We start from the raw sequence: 21,183 nt of genomic DNA, 5'->3' as shown, positions 1-21,183 counted from the left end.
ATTTGAGGTGAATTGTCCACTGTGTGGCACTAAAAGCGAGTTAAGTGTTCTCTCGAACAGATGAGGTTTTTGAGGTTAATGAACGCTCTATCTAGTTCTATCTCCCTACCCTAAACCTTAAACCTAAACTTAACCAATAGTGTCATAAAAAGCAAATGTTAGATGAAAAACACAATTGCTGAAGCAACCACTTCATTTTGTGGAGCTTCTAATACATTTTTGGCTCACATTTCGACTCGCATGCTCTTCAGGACTCAATTTGATCACACTGGAACAAGCTTGTATATGTAGTTGGTCATGTTATGCAAATGTTAAAATGTATTGCCTTACAAGTCATACGCTATAGTAAAAGTGTTTAGATGTCATAAGATAGCAATGTGTGAGGAATAGGGCGAAAAGTTAGTGTTTATGAACTCATAATCCGCCATTTTACTAATGATTTGTGTGAAAGGGAATATAAGTCATTGTTGTTGTAGCGCATCAAGGTGTATATTTCACCAGAAAACTGCTGCTATACGTATAACAAGCCATGTAAAAATCATTTTGCAAATATGTAGATAGTAATGTAATTCTATGAGACCAGGTTGGAGTTTTCATTTTTGGGTGAACTGTTCCTCTAAATAGCTGCCTGGCTCCGTTCATCTGTCTGTCTGTCTTTTGCTCTTTCTTTTAGTCTTCCTGATGCAATTCTTTGCCTTCTGAAACCATTAGTGCCCATTCAAAATAAACATCAAGGGAGCGCTTTGATGTCTGTCTTGGCAAATGCCCATGTCTCAGTCCCTGTCCCACTCTTTTCCTTTCCTAATTTATCCCAAACCTCTCTTAACCCTCCCCCTACCCCCTTCTATTCCACAGCCCTCTGCGTTTTTACCTGGCAAATAAATCTATCAACAGAGACCAATTTTTTTGGCAGAACCGGTTTGAAGCCCCTCTCTTTAAGAGTAACAAAAGCGAGATAGCACAATGGCCCTGGCCTGCCATGCGAGCTAATGTTGGCTGGAAAGTGATCTAAGGCAGCTTTAGCTGTCTCTTTCTCTCCCTTTCACACACACAGAAGCTGGTTAAAGCCTCCAGAGTAGTGCTTAATGCCAATTACCACCCCACACAATAAAGTGAATGAAACAGTTAGCGCTGCTCAGAGCGGGCCCCTGGCACACACTGCCTGATATGGTTACTGCATGCGTTGCCTCCCACGTGCTACGCTTTGTGCCTTGGGAAATCAGAGTGCTGATATCATCAATCTGACGTTGCGCTGTTGTCTGAACGATTAGGGGATGAAGTCAGCCAACGGTAAACTTTTCTTACAGTGAAAGACGGCACCGACGATTATCTCTACAGCAGTCGTTCTTAACTGATTTTGCTTCAGGACCCACATTTTACATTGGACATTGAGTCATGAACCCGCCAACATTGTTTATATTTTACAAAACTGAATTTCGATTGTTTCATGCTCTCGGCAGGCAGTAAGTGAACAAGTGAACTAATATTTAATGTAGTCTGTGTATTTTCTTTAACATTGAGTAGACTTGTTCATGATTTTTGAAGATGAAGAAATGTAATTCAACCTGTCCATGTTGGCATCTGGCTAATTTGGTGAGCTTCTACCAAGTGACAGATGAAATTGCACCAAAATACCATAGAGCTTGATTGGATGCACAGCCTTTGATATCAACAACAAAAGATAAATGTTTTCTCCTCCCTTTTAAAAGTTGATTAGCCTTATTTTCTTACCCTTACCATGTACGATTGTATGGTTAGTTCCATTTTATTATGCACATTTAGCATTGTTTTTCCCTGCTGTCTGAAGCCTTATCTGATCAGACCTGTGACCCATTGTTGGGTCATGACACAACCGCTGCCCTAAATGGCTGGGGGTCAAAGTCAGTAAATGTTAAACTCTCCTTACCGCAGCAGGCAGCACCTGTGATTACCTCTACAGTATCACAAGGTTTGTGGGATGTTGTTACGGGTGCGTTTAACTGGGAATGTCACAGCTGTATGGGGAAATAAGTGTTTCCTAGATGGTTTTAAGAACAAAGCACAGGAAACTTTAAAAAAGAGTTTGCTGGAATGAAGGACAATTAGGAGAAGGGAAGTGACAAGTCAAGGGGTCAGGCATGCTCTGATCTCTGCCAGGCTGTTTGGCATTCCATTCAAAGAAAAAAAAAAAACGGATGCTTCCTCACAAGACGTGCCGAGAGCACTTACCACTCCAAGCTATCTCTGAGCTTGTGTGCGCAGGCAAACAGGACTCTTGTGGCCAAATTACTGGTGCATTTATTAATTTTCTATGAGGGAGCAAATTAAAGGCTGATAATGGGAACAAATATGGCTGGGATTTCTCACCAGGGTTTGAAGTGGTTCATTATGCTGTAGTATTGTCTCTTAGCATGCTGGGGCAGTGGTGCTTCCAGGGGCATTCTAATCCTCCAATTAGCCCCAGGAAAAACCAGCTGCCCTGGCCCTGGCAAAGCTCATGTCTCCCAGGGCAGAGGTAAAGGCCAGTGCCTGGTCCAAGTTCGGAGAGGCGCTCAAGAAAAGCATATCACAGTTAAACCCCCTTCCCTTCCACTTTATGGCAAACACTTGAAAAACCGAACTAAGGAGGCCAGATAAAACCATTCCCACATAGATCTCTGGCAACAGATAGCACACTCTGCCAAAATGGCAACAAAAACAACCTGAATCCCCCCCTAATAGGCCGGTGTGAAGCTTGAGAAAAGCATTTGAGGAAGCAATAGGGGTTTTCTGGGAAAGGCCTTCAACTTGGAGTTGGTTTCTCATGGACACAGCTACAGGGGGTGAGATTTTAATTAAGCGTGGAGGTGCTGGGGCAGGCCTGGAGGGAGCTGACAGGAATGATCCATGAACAAAGACTTCTCTGGTGTACAAACGGCCACACAGACCCAACTCTCACCCCCAACCGACAGGAACCCTGCCTGCACTTTAATGGATGAGATTAAAAGCCAATCAGGGAGTCTCTTTATGATACCACTGCACTGACATTCATCAAGTACTTACCCAACTTCCTGTTGAAAAAACTGGTCTCAGAGCTCAATATGCTGTTGAGTTTAACTGGTAGAGTGTGGCGCTAGCAACATGAAGGTCATGGTTTTGATTTCCAATAAACATACAAACTGATCAAATATATAACTTGAATGCTCTGCAAGTTGCTTTAGTAAATAAATTGCAAGATGCATAAATGTAAAAAGGGAAATGGTAGTCTTTGCATCAGACAGTCTAGTGAAAAAGGTTGCCGACTTCCATGCCAAATCTAAGTGCAGTTATTTTCAATCAGTCCGCAGGGAAACAAAATTGTTTAAAAGGTACTGAACTGATAAGCCTCGAACCACAACGTGAAGAAAAAATATTCACAAGGTGAAAAAAATATAGTATGACTAACCTCCCTACATTATTGGGCAAAATGTTTCTTTTGTGTTTTCTGTACAATCATTTACTTTTAAATTAGTTTTTGGGCCAATATATTACTGCATTATCAACTATTTTAGATAAACAAACCCCTAAACAGTAAATAAGCAGTTCTTGGCCTCAAGTAGCTGAAAAGTGGACTTTATGCTACAAGTCGAAAATTTCACTACCTCAAGGTACAGTTGCAAAAATCACTTTAAGGAAGTGTTTATTTCCTATTTCTTTCATTAAACGTGCATTGTAATCAGACAAACACACTGGTATTCATTTAAAAAATATAACTTTAATAAAGGCTACATCTCTTTATAATTACAATAATTAAAGTACCAAGTCATCTTTAAAATGAAGCTCTATATAATGCATAATTTACATTTAAGTGGAACATAAATCCTTGGGGGAGGAAAACATAGAAACATAATATCATGATTACAAGATATTCAAATAATAAAAAATTACTTTAAACATAAACCCTTCTGAAAAGCAAGGGAATATTCACACCCTGAAACAGGGCAGCACACAGCATGGTATCCATGTAGGCACAGGTACTGTATAATACACTAGCAACGGCATGTTCTTATCCGCTCATGCCAGTGCATTCCAAGAGTTTGCCCTGGAGCTCTGCACTCTTTCCGTTCAACTTTTATACAGGACATTAACCCTTTCCACACACCCTCTGATCTCGAAGACCATGCTGAACTGAAGAGTTTGAAGTGTTTTAAATAACATCACTTCATATTTCTTGGTTGTCTTTGAAAAGTTGGGGGGAACTGGCTCCAGGACAAGGCTTTTGGTTCCTGTGCAATGCCTGGATCGTCAACCAAAGGCACTAAAGATGCAACACACGATCTGGGCTGGGTGATAATGGTTGAACTATCGACCCGATCAGTAGAGAGGCTCAGAGAAGCATGCTGGTCCAGTACATGGCTCGTTCTCATTGGCCAGTGGAGAAACTCCTGGCACAGTTCCTTGAGTTAAGGGGTGTGACTCTGGAGGTCTGTCCATGCATGTGTAACATTGGAAAGATCTCCCAATCATACATATAAGCAGCTTGTCCATCATGTGAACATGGGTAGAAAGGGAATGACAGTTTAATAAATAGCAATAAAAATTTTTTAACTTGTGACAGAAGCAGACTGTAACTTTGTGTACATATGAGCACGTCTGTATGCACAGGCAAATGCTCTCGCACCCGACACACGTACAAACATCAACAATTGGTCAGCAGTCCATTGGTGTGTTGTAGTCAAAACAAACAAACAAACAGTCTTCAGTGGTCATAGTGTTTCTCCTTAGTGTTCCAGACCAGATGAACAACTCCATGATGCATTGCTGGTTTAGATTCCTCTGTACTTCATTGGCTAGTATTCCTTCAATAGCTTGGTGAGCCAAACATCTTATGGATGTTTAAACTTCTTTAGCTTTTTATATAAAAACATCGATTATCCACTCTTTAGTGCTGGGTAAGTCCACATCTGGGTTCGTTTAGTCCATTCTCTCCACTTTGCCCAGGATTTTGCCCTCATACATTGGCAGAACGGTGCAATCATCCCAGACCTCCTCAAACACAGCGCCACATTCAAACTCATCACTCGCCTTCTTGAAGTAGTACCTGAAAGAGAGAACATGTAGGGTTAAACTTCATAAAACTTGATAAACAACTGCTGATGGCATAAAAGCAGCCATCAAACTCTATAAAATTACTGCATTCCATTTCCAACGAGTAAAGACTGGATAACCATTTGAATACATCTATGTGATGTCATTACTATTTTGGTCTATTTTATTTTATTTATTTGGTCTAAGGTTATATGCTTATATACACCTTTAGCCTATTCAACAAAGTTAAATGTATCCATGTAAATAATAAATTAAAACAACTGCATGTTCCCTTGAAGAGTTTCTTATTTAACTGAACACAGCTTACATTTTTTTTTTAGAAGTAGGACCCTACGAAATAAGTTTTTGTATTTTCATAACCAAAACACAAAATTTGTCTTATTTTTGTCAAAAAAAGGCTGCACAACAGAGCAATACATAAGTGAAAACATTGATAAAAACTTCTGTTCAGTACAACAGCACTCATGTTTGTGAGATATTTCTTAAATATAATAATTAGAGAAAATACAGCATTGTACTATAAAAGTTGTTATATATTTCTGTTGCGATATCAAACATTTTCTCATCAAGCTTTTATTTTGAATCGAACCTTTATTTTGACGTGAAGTTCTGTTTTTGACAGTTTCACACTTCCAGTGAAGACGTTGGTTATATGGCCCATTAATAAATTGTGATTAATAAAGCACAAACTACTGCGATTTCATTATGTAAATACAAAGAATGCAGGCACTTTGCACTTTACGGTAAATGTGTGCTCTCTTCGGTCATCTACAACAAGCACAGCGTGTGCTGCTCATTAAATGTGGTGTTTTGAAATCAAATTTTAAAATCAAAATGAACCCTATTTACTTTCTTAATCTATGTTCCTGGTCTTATTGTTATTTCAAAGAAAATATTGTCTTCATAAATTGTCATAAAAATGTAATATCTTCCTACGCCTCTAAAACACCTTTCCTATTTGGCTGGCATCAACAAGCGGTCTCACTTATCAATCCCTTTCCTCCAACCACCTTTCACACTACTTTTCACCAATCCATTCAGCTTCTGATTAAAAAAATTAAGTCCCGTTCTACATGTTTTTCTTGTTGAATATCCTGTTTCACTGAGAACGTTACATATTGACTTTAAATACCCTAACAGTTTAAACACACAGACACTAGTGCTATATTACAGTCCAGTCCACTACTTGGGGCCAAAGGGGTGCTACAGCCTAAATTAGAGGGTCTCTTAAATACTACCGCCCATCCCTCTCGTGGCAGCCACCATGGGTCCTGCATCTAATTGGGAGCTTTGTCAAATGAAGAGGCTCTTTTACAAAGGTTGACATTTTTGGGTGCCGTGGAGTCTACACAAACTTTTTATTCACTGCAGTATGATGGGATGAGTCTGAGCTTAATCTAGTGTTTGACCTTGGTTGATGACCTCAGCCCATCTCTGATGCTCTAATGATCTGCACCTCCTCCAAGAGGAACAGAAAACAGCAGGAGGGGAGGGAGTGGAGAGGTTTGCCTCAATAATTGGCTTTGTAATGGAAAATGCCCCATCTTAAAAACATGCATGGCAGTGCACGTTTGCTTTTTACGAGCTAATGCAACCAAGACGTAGAAACAATGCACATAAAACACGTACAGAAATAACCGTGACTCATAACGTTTCAATTCTTCTTTCGATATGTCGGAAACGACTCGTTGTTTGCCCACTGCCCAAGCTGAACTTCATAAGCGAGGAACAAACTAGAATACTGCGACATGGCACATCATTTTATCCTTTTTTCTGGAGAATAAGCCATATCCTCCTCCACAAAATCTTTAAACGGGCAGCATGGCTCTTATTTGCTCGAGAAAAAAAAAAAAGAGGGAGAGAGGAAGAAAAAAAATAGAGAAAGAAGTCTTTCCATTGGAACATGTTTTATGTGGCAAGATTTTCTCTCCGTAACATCTGGCACCAATATCATCTGGCAACTCTGGCAGTACTGTTCTTTGTTGAATTTCTGCCATGTTGAAATGACCCAACTCCCCACATTTTCTGCGATTAAAACCATCAGCTTTGAATTCTCTTTTCCTCAGAAATGTGCACAGTGCGAGAGGGCTCCTCCACACATGGAATAGACTTCTATTAAGACATTACAGCATGATTTTCTGTAAAGCTGCTTTGAAACGATGTGTATTGTGAAAAGCGCTATTCAAATAAAAATGACTTGAGTTTCCTTAATATGACAATATTTATATAGAATACAGGGCTCGGACAACTAACAATTTTATCCAGACAGATTAAAGTTCATCTAGAGGGACATGGAACCTTGAAGAGTTTGGTCAGGGGGGTGTTAGAACTTATAACCAACATAGTTGCCAGTGAAAGTCCTTCAATTTTCCCAGTGTGTTTCAATGGGCTTTTATGGAGACAACAAGCACAAGGAAAACCAGTGGCGGTCATCTGACAATGCCCCATTCAAACAAAGAGGCCAAGACAAAGAGAGCCTTTGATATAAATGAGAAATATCCATAAAAAAAAACTGATAGTCTTATGTAAACACACACACACACTCAAGTGTACTAGAGCAACGTAGCTTGATACAATTGGTGAAGAATGTGTGTGAGTCTTTGTGTATGAAATGAAAGGCCTGGGCTTCAAAGAGCTGCTTATTAAATGTGCCTTAAGATGAAATCAATACCAGATGTGACCAAACGGCTGCAGTTAAAATTCCCTCGTTCTTTCTTTCTGTGTTCACCCACCCCTCTCTCTTTCCTCTCGCCTCAACTCCACACTCGCTGCTATTGTAAATAACTTACAGTAAACATCCCAGTCTTATAGAGACCAACACAACCAGAGTCAAAAACACACATCAAACATCCTACAAAAACATGAAACCCTTTGAGAGCGTCGACTCTGTGAGGATTTTATGCTAATTGAAAGAAAGCAAACCACTAAACAGAAGTTCTTGTGTCAGAATTGAAGGTTTACCTGTAGTTGCCTTTTTTCCGCAGTTGTTCCTTGAAGTGCCCGAGCGTGAGGCTGTGCGTTTTCATCATCCATCGGTATGGGATCTCCTCACCACAGAAGAAGTATGTGACCACCGTCTCTGAGCCCAAACTACTGTGGCAACCTGACGTCTTCTTTAGATCTTTCAATCTGTAAAGACAAAACAGAGATGAGCACATCCATAAAGACATTCACAACTTAGGAACATGTTAACTATGCCTTGAAAAGCCATTCACTCACAAATGCATTTAACTTCTGTAATGTGACATTTCTAAATGAAACAATATTCAGTCTTGATTTCATCTATCAGGATTTGATTGGATCATGAATAGTAGGCTATGATATTATTGGTTAATATTATTTTTTCAGCCTATGCCCAGTCATTTTAATGAAAGATTATGAAAAAATAAATATATCTTTAGTATAGCATGCATGATGTATTGTGCACAACAAGGCCTAGAACATGTATCAAGTTAACAAAGCCAGTTCTATTTAACATTGTCTTAAAACCTGCATGAATACTGGACTAGGTTCAGTTGAGTTCACGAGACTCTAAAAAACCAGAGCAACATTTGAGTCAACAGAGCTTGTTCATATGCAATGCATTTGTTTTATTAAAGTGATGCTGTCAGAGATCAGTGAAGCAATTGATAAAGATAAAGGACAGTCACTGTCAGCTCATTCATGCACTTCATTGGCCTTTTTCTCCTCTCTCTAACAGCACTTCAGAAAGCGGCACCTAACCTTAGACAGCTGCTGAGCTGAAGGTTAGCCAATTAAAAATGATAAAGCAAGTTTTGCTGTCAGGTGGCCAATGCTCTGGACTTTAAATGCTGGCCTGGGCCAGAGAGCAAGAAGGAGGACACCAGGGTTTCTGAAAGAGGAGAATGACTGCAGGCTCCAAAGCACCCGATGGCTGTCGTATCACATGCATGCTTTTGTTTTTGTGTCATGTATTGAGAACGAATATGAGGAGAGATACATACTCATCTGTTTGAAGCGTTGGACTGCCGTTCTGCACAGGCACTGGGTGACTCTTGTCTCTTTGAAGGTTTGATGTTAAATGCCTGTGAAACCCCACCAACAAATCAATATTTCTTCAAACAGGACATTTTTTAACTCAAACTTCACAGAGTGTTGAAAGAGGGATGGAATGGAAATCGAACCTCTGTTTTGGGGGTTTGGAGACTTCCTCCAGGCGTCTACGGGCCTCTTCAAGCTGTGCCAGGGTGTTTGGAGGGGGTAGAGGGGGCATGGCAGGGTCTTGGACGAAAGGGTGAGCAGGCTGGTGGGCACGGAGATGCCCGCTACTTCCGCCGCCTCCCCAGGTGGGCGTGTGGGCGGAATCCAAACAGTGCGACTTCTTTGCGTTTTGAGTGCTACAGAGACCAACAAATTAATACCATGCAAGTACACTGCACAAAGACAGAATTTTTGCAGAACTAGGATTATTATCAAGCTACAGCCATAAAGTTGTAAGACAGACCTGTGGGGCTTATGCTTTGTCTGTCTGCCACTCTCCAGGATCCACTGCCAGACATTCTGAGAGCGATCTGTACTGTCGGTGGGCAGTTGTAAGAGACTGCTCTCCAATCCTTCCGTGTTAACCTCCTCTCCAGATTTACACAGACGCTTGGATAAAGAGCTGGAATGCCTGATAGTGGAAATAGAAAGGCATAGTTTATATAAAACAGCATCTATAGGATGCCAGACTTTTAAAGAACAAGGAGACATTTAAAATAAACAGACAAAAACCAAGCTGCAATTTACCCCAAGGCCACTTCTGAAGGGCTGCCACACTGGTCCCTGCCCAGACTCCGGCTGCGGATGTAGGGAGCGGAGCAGCATTTGGAGGTTCCGTGACACAGGCACTGCGCCCGCTGGGTTGCCTCCGCCTCAATCTGCTCCTTGCTTTTGGGACCAGCATGGTGGTGGATGTAGTGGTGATGGATGTGCTTGGAGGACTGTCTGGAAATGAAGGTCTTGGCGGGCACATATCCATTTAAGGAGCCTGACTGGGACCTGACACTGGGACATCCTCGAGGAGGAGGTCGATGTTCCGGAGAGCGGGAGCGTGGGGAATGCCGAACCATGCCTGGAGACTGACAGCCAGGGGTCTTGAGGACTCGGGAGAGGTGCTCATCAAGGATGGCCTGAGGGTCCTCATCGCAGGAGCCAGGAGGGAGCAGAGACAGAGAGTGAGACGCAATGCTGCCAGACATTTCTGACTCGTCCCGCTCTTCCTCCTAGGAATAGACAAAGACATGCCATTTTACAAACACTTGCACACTGGCAAACATATAAGAAAACTTGCAACAAATGGACAGCCAAAACTGATGCATCTGAAATGCGTCTCCTGTGGCCACTCATGATCGGATTTATGAGCTTCTGATTTTGTGACTACATGCATAACATTTGCTGTTGTCTGGGATGCATCAGCATGAATTAGAGTTTACACAACAACTGCGATGTGGTCACATGCATCTCTGGCTACCTGCAAATGTGGTTGGAGTGAATGGATTGCAAAAACATTTGGACTATATAAGTATGTAATTATCAGATCCTCTGAGATGGATGTTAATAGTAGTTGTAAATTGGGCTTGAGAGACTTCCAGTAATACCAACCTCCTGAATCTGTTGCAGTCTCTCCTCTAGAGAGCTCATTGTCTCTTGTTCTCGTTTGAGCCGCTCCAGTCTGGCAATCAGTTGTGCTGCAAACGCTGCCGGCTCCACGGGAGTCATCTCCTTAGGTGGCCGCCGCGTCCTCTGTACAACCAGAGAGATTCAGATTAGCAAAAAGGCCAGGAAGGAGAGTAGAGGTTGATTTCTACAGCTGCCCTAAGAGCAAGTCTACTGCCCACCCAACACACACAAATGCTAACACACAGCCCACACCACTGGCATGGGCTGCTGCCGGCATGAGCATTTGGTCACGCTCTAAGGAGCCTCGGCTTGTTCCCTCTGTAGTGCAACCAAGCCATCAGCCCGGCCTGTGAATTCAGGCAGCTTCAAAGAGCCCTTGTCAAATATCAAACACTCACCAGGGGCGGCAGGGACACTGGCTTTACATCTAGCAAAAGTCACATATCGACAGGAGGAAAAAGGAGGGAGGCAAAGGAAAAAAGGAAAGAGAGGGGGATTAAAAGAAGAGAAAGTAAGATGGTGCGATTTGTGCTGCCACTAGAAGAGTCAAGCGGTGGGAGATCAGAAGCACAGAGGTAATTTATTCCCCCCCAATGACGGCGGGCAGACGCCACATTATCCTCCTTCCCCGTGTGTGCGTCTCACACAAGGATTTTCTATCACTTTCTTATTATTTTTATTATTATTTTGTGCCCTGCCTTTCTTGATTCGACTTCCTCTTTGTGTCCTTCTCATCTCTTTGAGAAGATGATGAAGAGAGAGAGACGAAAGAGAGAAGATGGGTTGCTGCCGAGACTTGCGGCAGCTCCAGGCCCCTGCCGCCTAAAAGCAGATGTGTCCTGGGAGAAGACGCCATTGCCAAATCAGAAGGGAGACATTAGAAGCCAGAAGAAAGAGAGGAGGGGGGAGAAAGATTAAATATAAGACAGAAAGATGAAATAAGAAGAGACAAGAAGAGGAAAAAATGAAAAAGAAAAGGACAGAAAGAATGGCTGAGGGGACAAGAAAAGGGCAATCATAGATTTGCTTGACTTATTTAGCAAGTTGTCTGTCCAAAGTCTCCCTCCAAACACATTAACCAACTATCTCTCCCTTTCTTTTTATTTTAGGGGAGAGGGGGGCTAAAGAGGAAGCAAGGGAGAGGGGGATGGAGGAATAAAAAGGGTGCAACTCTGTTGGAAGTTGTCACTTCCCTTGAAGTCGGCCCCATTCATCCTCTGATCAAAGCACTCTCAGAGAGAGAGACAGTTGATTTTGGTGCCCCGGGATAAAACAGACTCATTTAGTGTGGTGTGGCAGTTTATTAAGAGTGATTATCTGAGAGAGAGCAAAACAACACAACTGTCCACAACCTTGAGAGGGTAATGCTCTTTAATCGGAGGTGATTGCAGAAGTGTGTGTGTAGTTCAGAAGAAGGGCACTTACGGGGAATGGAGGTAGGCACACTTGGCCATTCATCCTTATGTTGCGTTGCATCTCACGCTGTAGATGTTTTTTACTGCCCAGCTTGTAGGGAGGGATGCCATCTCTATCAGGACACACACACAGAGAGAGAGAGAGAGAGATGGTTATCCGTTGATTCCAGACTTACATGTCATTCACACAACTTTGGCACCTACAGCAAAAGTCTCAATTCTAATGTTAAATAATTCAATGCTCAGTATAAAATGATGGCCCAGAAAGGGTTGTCTTCTAGCCCTGTGCAACCTAAAGACCCCAAGCCCCATGACTTGTCCTTTCATCAGCACCCAGGACCCCAAGTTCTTCATCTTCCTCCATGAATTGCCGTTAGTGTTACAGAGCGCTGGTAACAGCGAGGTCTTTCTTGCCTAGCACAGACGCTCTGGGGTGCACCCGAAACTAAAGGGCATCGACACAAATGTTGACAAACTCTGCTATATCACATTACCAATTATGATAAAAGATGGCTTGTGTTTCCATAAACACTCCTAATCAATCTTATCCACTGCAGAGCATTCCTAAACCTCCACCTCTTCAATCTCACCCCTTTATTTCCTCTAAAGCTGGATATTTCTCATACTCCGCTCTGCTTTTTTTTTTAAAGCCAGACCAGTTTCCTTTCCCATGTTCTGACTCTGAAGTGTATGCCCTAGCCCAAATGCAGTTTCCAGCATGTCTTTGAAAGCTCACAGTCATGCGCATAAAGCCGTCGCTCCAATCTTCATTTGGCAAGCGCTCGGCAGTCAGCCTCTGATCTTGCGCACATCAAAAGGCTGGTTTGTAAGATAAGGTAATGTTTGAAGTCAGCGCAGCGGCATTCCCTAGCGTCCAAGTAAATCCATAAATAATATATAAGCAAAATTTCCCCCACTTCTCCTCCCCTCCCTCCCTTTATCTGGAATTCAGATTCTGATTTAATGCCGAGCCTTTTAACTCAAATAAAAACATAGCTATTCCAATCAAATCGGCTTCTAAACAAAGAGCAGAGCTGCTGTTTTTCTCATTCCATATTTTGCCATACTACTTCAAAGTGACACAAATCCAAATGATAAATAAAAAGTGCAATGGCTAAATATGGGTAAAATATGTTGGAAAGAAATGTGTTGATAAAAGTTGAGAATATTAAAATTTAATGATTAGTGTTCACTTTTCTTGCTCTTTTGAGGTGTTAAAAGCTCATGAGAGGTTGAATTAATGTGGTCAACTTTGTATACCAAGCACTGGAATACTTTGAGATGTCATGTGAGATGATTTGAGTTTGGTACGAAGACGAGTCACCCAAAAAGCTGTTGCACATTTTGCAAAAGAAAGAGACCCAACCAAGCGTGCAGCACTATCAAAATATTAATCTTCAGTTCAATCAGCCCACTGTCCACACACACCCATTGCGTCCGGAGCTTTGAGGTGTCACAGGCTGGCCCTGTTTTATGGGAATCTCCTATTCACATTTGCAAGTAATTTTCAAAGCAGCCAGCCACCCTCTTATCCCTCTAAGCTTAACAATGGGCTGAAAGCGATTCAGTTAAGCCTTTCATCCAGCATGCACATTATTTCTCACTCTCTGCACTTAGCTATGCACTCGCACAATTGGCTCTGCAGCAAACACAGAGAGGGGGAGGGTTGCTTTCGGGCGGAGGTGGGGTTGAATGGGTGGTGTATGTAGGGGTCTGGGGGGGGGTCCCAAACTCCCTAATCCCAGGTGACCTGCTCTTGTGCTCCAGAAATGGCTAACCTAGCTGACACCGGATCCCTATATTCTAGCCCTGGTGGGCTCGGTCCAAAACCTCCATGCGAGTCGAGATTCCTTTACTTTACTGCAAAAGCACCTTAAAGAGTGTCTTATAGCCCACATGGAAAGTTAACCCCCACACAGGACAATAGCGAAACCAATAAATAATGACTATGTCTTTGGCAACAATATTGTGCAAAGCGCAAAAAGAAAGCCCTGTAAGATCAAAGCTCTGAAGCACAAGAACATGGTCGAAAGAGGAGGAAAATCTGGCCAGTGTCATTTCCTGTTGAAGAATTTGCAGACATGCATCAATTGGTGCAGAGGAAGCACATTATCGGAGGGTTCTTTTCTTGGGTCCACTCTGTTCAAACCTCAAGACTCCAGCAATGTACTGAAGACAGCTTATATTTAAATGCAAAGGTAACATCTGAAGAGTGTGTACCATCTCCAAACAAGCCTCAAACAACATTTTACCCAACATCAGCTAAAAACCAGAGGAAAAAAGTTTTAGACTTTGACCACAGTCTATGGATGCACTGTCCAACACACTTTGCGATACTTATCAAAATATTTACAGAAGTCACTGTGGCCATGGTTCAAGATGTAGTGAGCTGCCTACCTAGATAGCATTTTGGGCATCATAGGCACGAATATTTGGCGGGCCTTCAAAATGTGCTCTTATTTCCAATAATGCTGTCTAAGCACACTAAGCTAAGAAATACGGACAATGAGACAAGAGTGTAGGCAATATAGAAAGGGTAATAAAGAGACATGCTAAGAGACACTTACACACTGCTGTCTGTCATGGACATGGAGTCGTCCGTCATGGCATCACTGGAGACCTCGCTGTCATTGGCACTGGTGGCGGGGACAAAACTATTACCGGATGTAACATGGTAGGGGTTTGTGGGATCGCCACGTCTGTAGGACCTAGAGGAACACCAAACATTTTGGTTTTTAGTGGGTGGCATGATGTGGTCAACATGAAACAACATTTGTAACCCATTTTACATTGTAATGTGACATTTTTGTTAGTGAAACCAGAAAGAAAGAGAAAAACAAGAAAGAAAAAAAATTGTGCAGAACTTTATGCATCAGAAATGGAATCAATGGTGAAAAGTGTAATCTATTAGGGGTGTAACGATCCATCGATCTGGATCGATCCATCAAGCCAATAACCAACGATCCAATGTTATCGATACAATGCGTAAATATCAATATAGACATTTTTTAAGATGCACCTTTATTTTAATATTCATGTCAGCCATGCATTTCAGTCAGGTGATGAAGCAACCTTATTACATTCATCTCACTTTATGAGCGCTAAATATGCTTTTCATGTGAGACAAGGATGTGCACAGGGTCTGTGAAGCCAAATTGCACTCTGCTATCTGTACACGCGCATCAACCGAGCTTCTCACGAAACGCGAGCTCCAGAATAGTGACAGGATAAGTGTGAGCACGTCAACCGGGCTTCCCGTGAAACGCAAGCTCCAGACCAGTGACAGGATCAGTGCGCGTGCGTCAACCGGGCGCTCCTTAAAATGCGAGCTCTTGTGACAAACGCAGAGTGGCTCACATGCGCAATTAATTCAGGCTTCCCTCGATATCGTTGCGCATGCAACCCATTTGAAATTTACATGAGAATTTACTATTTAAAAGTACCAGGGAGAAGTTCAACCATGTGAAACATCTCGACAACGCCAACATTCTGAACAGCGTCGTGTAAAGCACTTGGAGTTTAGTGTCAGAAAAGCGCTATATTAAATGTAACTTTCAAGAAAACTGCAGATAGCACGGATAGTTGGAAACAAGTCATGGGTATGTAAGTACTTTGAATTGGATTAAACTGAAAAATACGTTGTAATCAAACGATTGATAATCACATGTGTGTGACGTTATTTTTATATTATTATCTGTATAATTTTTTTAAACATCTGAAGTACCTTATTTTGTTATGAATGTCCCAGTGTGGATCCTTTGAAATATTGGCAAATATTGGATCGCAGGCCAAGAGAATCGATATACGATCATATCATGATGAAACGTCCAATTTACACCCCTATAGTCTATATTACATGTGGTTGGAGGACAAGTTATGACATTTCACTAGTATTATTTCCTTAGTGGTGGTGGGGGGAGGAACTTAAGATCAGTTTGTCTTTCTCGCCGTTTCCCTTTCATGTCCCTTGCCCCACCTCCCCCCCGGGACAGCCTGGTGAAGGCTGATCAGGGGGAAAGTTAAGTGAGCAACACATCTGTGTGAATTACCAATGCCACTTCCCCTCAGTGGAGCATATCTGGGGCCTTTTGTTTGGGACCAGGCACCCTATTCCTCACTTTACCCCTCCCTCCCCCTACCAAACTTTTTCCTGTTTCATGTTGTTCTTCCTTCTCTTGTGCTCTTTCCTCTGCTGGGGCACCTCCTCCACATACCCACCAGGCCACCCCTCCCTCCGTCCGATCTCTCACTATCTCTCTCTCTCTCTCCATACCCTTCTCTCCTGCTGTGACATTCCTTCTTTGCTGGAAGAGGAGGAGGGGAGAACCTGAGCCGGGCTAGAAGAGAGAGAGCATGAGAGAGCGGAAAGAGAGAAGAGAAGAGGGAGGGAAAGGAGGGCCTCCTCTTTATGAGTGCCTACTGCCAACAGTGCTGTGAGGGGAGACCCAGCAGGACTATAGCCTACGGCCCCAACTCAAACCTGACCTTTGGAAGCTCTCGCTCAGAGTCAGGTATTTTAGCACAGCTGGGTTCACATTCTTCCCTCTCTCACCCCCTCATTCATGCTTTCTTTCATGAGGATCCTTGCCCCCTCTGTCCTTCTTTTCCGCTAGCTCAAAAAGTACACTTATTCTCCATCCGTCTGGATTTTTTTTTTCGTGCATAAAAGTGCAAGGAGAGGGAGGCAAAATCAGAGAGAACGGTGGTAAATAAGAAACAGTGGAGATGTAGGAACAGTCTCTGTGACTCACAGAGGAACCGCTGCTGCGTCTTGTTTAGTGAATAACTCGATTCAGAAACACAGAAATGGAGAGAAATAAGTTCCACATGCTTCAGATGAACAAAAAGTGCCCAGAGAGAGAGGAAAAACAGACTGCATAAGAAAAATTCTTCCAATGAAAATCAGTGAATATCAAAAACAAGACTTTTTTTGCAAGACTCATTTGGTTCCTAACCATCTCCTACATACACAACCCAGCAAAGATAAGCAGAGATGAAACATTCTGTCGCCTACTTCAAGAACACCCTACCAACGGGCTGTCTTTGAGACTGATAAACATTTGTCTGGCACCACACCTTGATGGGTCACCTCATTTACAACCTTAAGTATCATGACAGAACTGAGGTGTTAATTTATCAAAGCTCATTTCCTCTGTTGTTTCGTGAAAAGCCTAGAGGATGGACTTGCATCATTCAACTCCCAAGATGACACAAGAAACAAACCAACAATTTAGGACAACATCTAAAAATGTCAAATGTTTCAAGCTTCTCTAAACAAAGATTTTGACCAAAATAAGAAAAACCTTGTGAGTTAGCTAACTGATGAATTGCTTTACATTTGATTGTTAATAACAATGCACAAACAAACGTGTAGCCCTTGTTTTATCTGTCTGATGTCTAAAAGCAATTTTATGTTATGAACTAGCCTTAATCCTTGAAGATGATCCTCCAATGGCAGAAGAATTTCAAAGCAGAGGAAACTGTGTGGAGCCAGCAGAGGGCCTGGTGCTAGACAATATTTACTTGAAAGGAAGTGCTGCTCTATTGATGTTTTTTTCCTTTCTCTCCCTCTCTCTCAGTCTCCCTCTTTTTGGCGTAATGCAACCCAGGTGATAGCAAACCGCCCCAAACTTACAAGAAAGGGCCTCTCATGTCTAATGTAAGAACTTGTGTGCAGTAGCTACATTAAGTGGTAAAAGTACTTGGATTGTTAACTAATTTACTAATTTGGATGACTTTCATTTCTTTGAGAATTAGTCTTCTTGGAGTAGGTTTAGGGCCTTGATCAAGGACAGAGTGTTGATTGTGCATGAATCAACCCTCGTTGGGTTTGAACCTAAACATTTTTCATATTACCACCTGAAATCTTTAACCAACTGGCTACACACAAAGTTAGCGTGATACATGAAACAGTACAGTACCAAGTAGGATACAGTAATTACATATTTATATAGCATATGAGGAACGTTTTGAGATGTCTTACCTGTAGCCTTTCTCTAATACTTCCATGGCGCGGAGGGAAGGAGGTGACCGTAACACTTTGGCAGACAGTCCCACTACGGTGGCCAAAGCTTTGGCTTTGAAGTCATTACAACTCCATTCCTCTTCTTCGTTCAGAGTCGGCAAGTATCCGCACACCAGTTTTAATCCTCCTAGTCCATTGGGATTCACTTGACTGGGGTTTTCACACCCTGTTTGGACGTACTCTAGGTATATGTCTGAAGTCAGAAACATCTGATAAGCATTCTCCTCCATTGCCGTCTGGATCTCTGTTTGAGCCTGATCAAACATCACTGAGTCAATCTGCTGACGCTTAATATTATCCCTTAAAAAGGTCTTAGTGGCAGGCTTAAGCTGCTTGGCCACAACACTGTTGTTCTCGATATACCGCTTGTAAATGGCTTTGGCAACTCTGTGCGTTTTGGTATCCTTGAGGTCCATTTGCCTGAAACCATTGCAAGCAAACCAGAAATCTAAAGTGTCGACACATTTCTCACGTTCCAGATATGCTCGGAAAAGCTGAGCACCATCCTGGTCCCCGAGAAGGAAATGCAACGATTTGGTCCACCGGACAAGAGGCGAGTCTGGGGACGCACTGCCCTCGGGTTCCCCGAGTCCATCGTCATCTCTCCTGGTTGTGGAACCCCGAAAACCAGCTGTAACAGATTTCACAGGATCCTTAGGTCTCATCATAGCCAGTTTGCCGGGATGGTGGTATGTCTTCTCGCCCTCTTCCCCAGGGACCGGTGGACGAGGGTCATCTTCTCTGAAGCTACTGACCATAGGATCTGTTAGTGTCCTATTCATGGCTCCTGCAGCAAAGCCTTCAGTGTGAAGCTCAGCTGTAATCTCTCTCTCTTAAGTCAGCAGGGGAGCTTCTCTCTGAAACACAAAGTATTGATCTCATCAAAACCAGATCCGCCCCAAAACTTCAAAAGAGTCACTTCAGTCCCGTATCTACACTGCGCGCATTTGCGGTGTTGGCTACAATGTTTTGTCGGTTATAATAAAAAAGATCTGTATTTTTCGCGTGGCATCATTGTAAATGCAATGTTTTAAAACGTACAAATATAAACAAATCAGAGATTTTTGTGGCCGTTCCTGTGATTTTTTTTTTGTAAATCCTTCTGCTTTAAGCTGACTTCGATTCACCTCATCGCGATGAAATGAGAACAGAGACCCGAAATAACTCGCAAAGCAAACAGACTTTATGATTTTGTTTTCGGTAGTCACTCATCCACCTATATCACGGTCTGTACTCAAGTTTAAAAGTTCATTAATACGCCAAACTAAGAACATCACGTTTAAAAAGCATTTAAAGCGAAAACAACACCGGCGTAGCGCTTTCAGGATTGGACGTATGTAACGATTAAATCGAATCGCATTAGAACTCAAAAACATGCGAATTTACAGTTTCAGTACAGTAAATGTATGCTTTTAATAACACTTTCAACACGACCACTCAGACATGTCAAATATTGCCTGTTGTGCAAACTGATGTTTATCCTAATACATTCAATGCAAAATATGTAGTTATATTGCATTAAGCCTTGAAATCAAAGCTCTCCAATCCACAATATAACGCCATCGGAACACATTCAGGAGTCTAAAAGGCACCTTGATTTATAAATTAACTGTTCTTCCAGTTTTTAATGATTTAACAAGCGCTTAAAACCGTCCTATACAGATCCAAAGCGCGATCGCTTCACATCGATTCCCATAAGACAAAAACATGCTGCATTCAACTTCAAACCCCACAAGAAAAGTGTAAGATCATAGGGGGGTGAAGTCCTAAATCACCATCATGACTACTCTTTAAACACAGTAAAAAAAAAAAAAAGTTTAAAAATAAAAAAAATCAATGTAATCTCGAAACAAAACAATAATAAACCCAACACGCCAAAGAGAAGCGTTTTCATGCAATGTCTATGAGAAATAGTTCATTTCACAACGGCACGACTTCAAAGTCAGTAAACAGCACATCAAAGCAATAGCGCGCGCGCACACACATACACACACACACACACACACACACACATTGAGAGAGAGAGAGCTCTAACTCACCATCTATCCATGAGTTCAGTCTCAAAAAACTCCCAATTTTTCCAACACAGCAAATATAATCCACAATATATCCAACTGAACGCCGTCCTCTAATGTTACTTAATGTCAAACGCAGATTTGAGGTTTTAAATGCGCACTCCCCTCAGTCAAACGGCACGCTAGATCCCACTGTAGTACGTGTGGATGTGCTCAGTCTCTTATTCCAGTATGCAGTGAGCAGCTCAGGGTTTAAGAGCGGACATCAAAGAGCGCAGCCGACCGCACGGTCCCGACAGATACATACAACACAATTCCTCACACTTCTGCTTTAAATCCGTTCAGATAGCTCTAAAATGGTCTACAGTGACATATTTATTTTCATGTGCTTTATCGATGATTATAAATCAGAATTCCTCTCAATAAGTAACAGTGAACCTCATGCTTACCTACATTTGTGAGGAAAAGTTTCAACAGAGGCTTGAGGACCTTATCAAAGGCGAGCGATCTTGAGCCGCCTCCCCTCGAGCTGTGGAGCGGCAGGAGTAAAGTGATCTTCCGCGCCGCGATCCTGCTGTTGCTACAGAAACTTTAAAGACACAAGCCGCTTTTTTCCTCTGAACACTCACAGTTAACTCCTTCACTACCACATACTTGCTTAACCCCTTCATCACAACATTCACACACACTACACAAGCAATGTTCGGACTTCTATGCTAGACTCCTGCATTTGCAGCATACACTCTATTCTAGATATAGTTTTATCATATATTTGAGCAAAGTGTATGAAAATGGCAATTTTTGTAGTATTTGAAAAATATGTTCCACATGTCCAACATATATTTCATATGTGTGATTTACATGTGTTGCCATATATCAGATTTGTGTATTGTTGTCACATGACCTCATTAGGTTGCATGCAGGTGGTGTAGGCCTTCAGTTATCAAATTTGAAATAAAATACAATATACTGAATAAACTCAACCTATAAAACAAATAGATCACACACTAAATTGTAATTTAACAAGCCATATTCAAAGGCAATGAAAAATGCAGATAAA

The 21,183-nt window shown here is 42.1% G+C and overlaps 1 protein-coding gene across 5 annotated transcripts in view; it reads right to left on the bottom strand.

Annotated features, from left to right (window-relative positions):
• Positions 1 to 3,692: 3,692 nt before the first annotated feature.
• Positions 3,693 to 21,183, bottom strand: part of axin2 (axin 2 (conductin, axil)) — a 54,725-nt gene continuing 37,234 nt past the window's right edge. For 3 of the 5 annotated variants that reach the window (XM_051717399.1, XM_051717398.1, XM_051717400.1), the window contains 10 exons: positions 18,067 to 18,965; positions 14,651 to 14,791; positions 12,094 to 12,196; positions 10,651 to 10,791; positions 9,796 to 10,271; positions 9,512 to 9,679; positions 9,192 to 9,404; positions 9,012 to 9,092; positions 8,008 to 8,175; positions 3,693 to 5,038 (listed from right to left, as the gene is read on the bottom strand). In XM_051717399.1, the coding sequence (XP_051573359.1) occupies positions 4,912 to 5,038; positions 8,008 to 8,175; positions 9,012 to 9,092; positions 9,192 to 9,404; positions 9,512 to 9,679; positions 9,796 to 10,271; positions 10,651 to 10,791; positions 12,094 to 12,196; positions 14,651 to 14,791; positions 18,067 to 18,890 (2,442 nt within the window). In that variant the 5' untranslated portion in view covers positions 18,891 to 18,965 and the 3' untranslated portion in view covers positions 3,693 to 4,911. Of the gene's footprint in view, positions 5,039 to 8,007; positions 8,176 to 9,011; positions 9,093 to 9,191; positions 9,405 to 9,511; positions 9,680 to 9,795; positions 10,272 to 10,650; positions 10,792 to 12,093; positions 12,197 to 14,650; positions 14,792 to 18,066; positions 18,966 to 20,147; positions 20,454 to 20,576; positions 20,596 to 21,183 lie in introns of those variants that run through there. The other 2 variants (XM_051717402.1, XM_051717397.1) reach the window with 2 other exon arrangements.

Source organism: Myxocyprinus asiaticus, chromosome 14 (assembly GCF_019703515.2).
Source record: "Myxocyprinus asiaticus isolate MX2 ecotype Aquarium Trade chromosome 14, UBuf_Myxa_2, whole genome shotgun sequence".
Taxonomy (NCBI): Eukaryota; Metazoa; Chordata; class Actinopteri; order Cypriniformes; family Catostomidae; genus Myxocyprinus; species Myxocyprinus asiaticus.
This window is presented reverse-complemented; position numbering and strand designations above follow the sequence as displayed.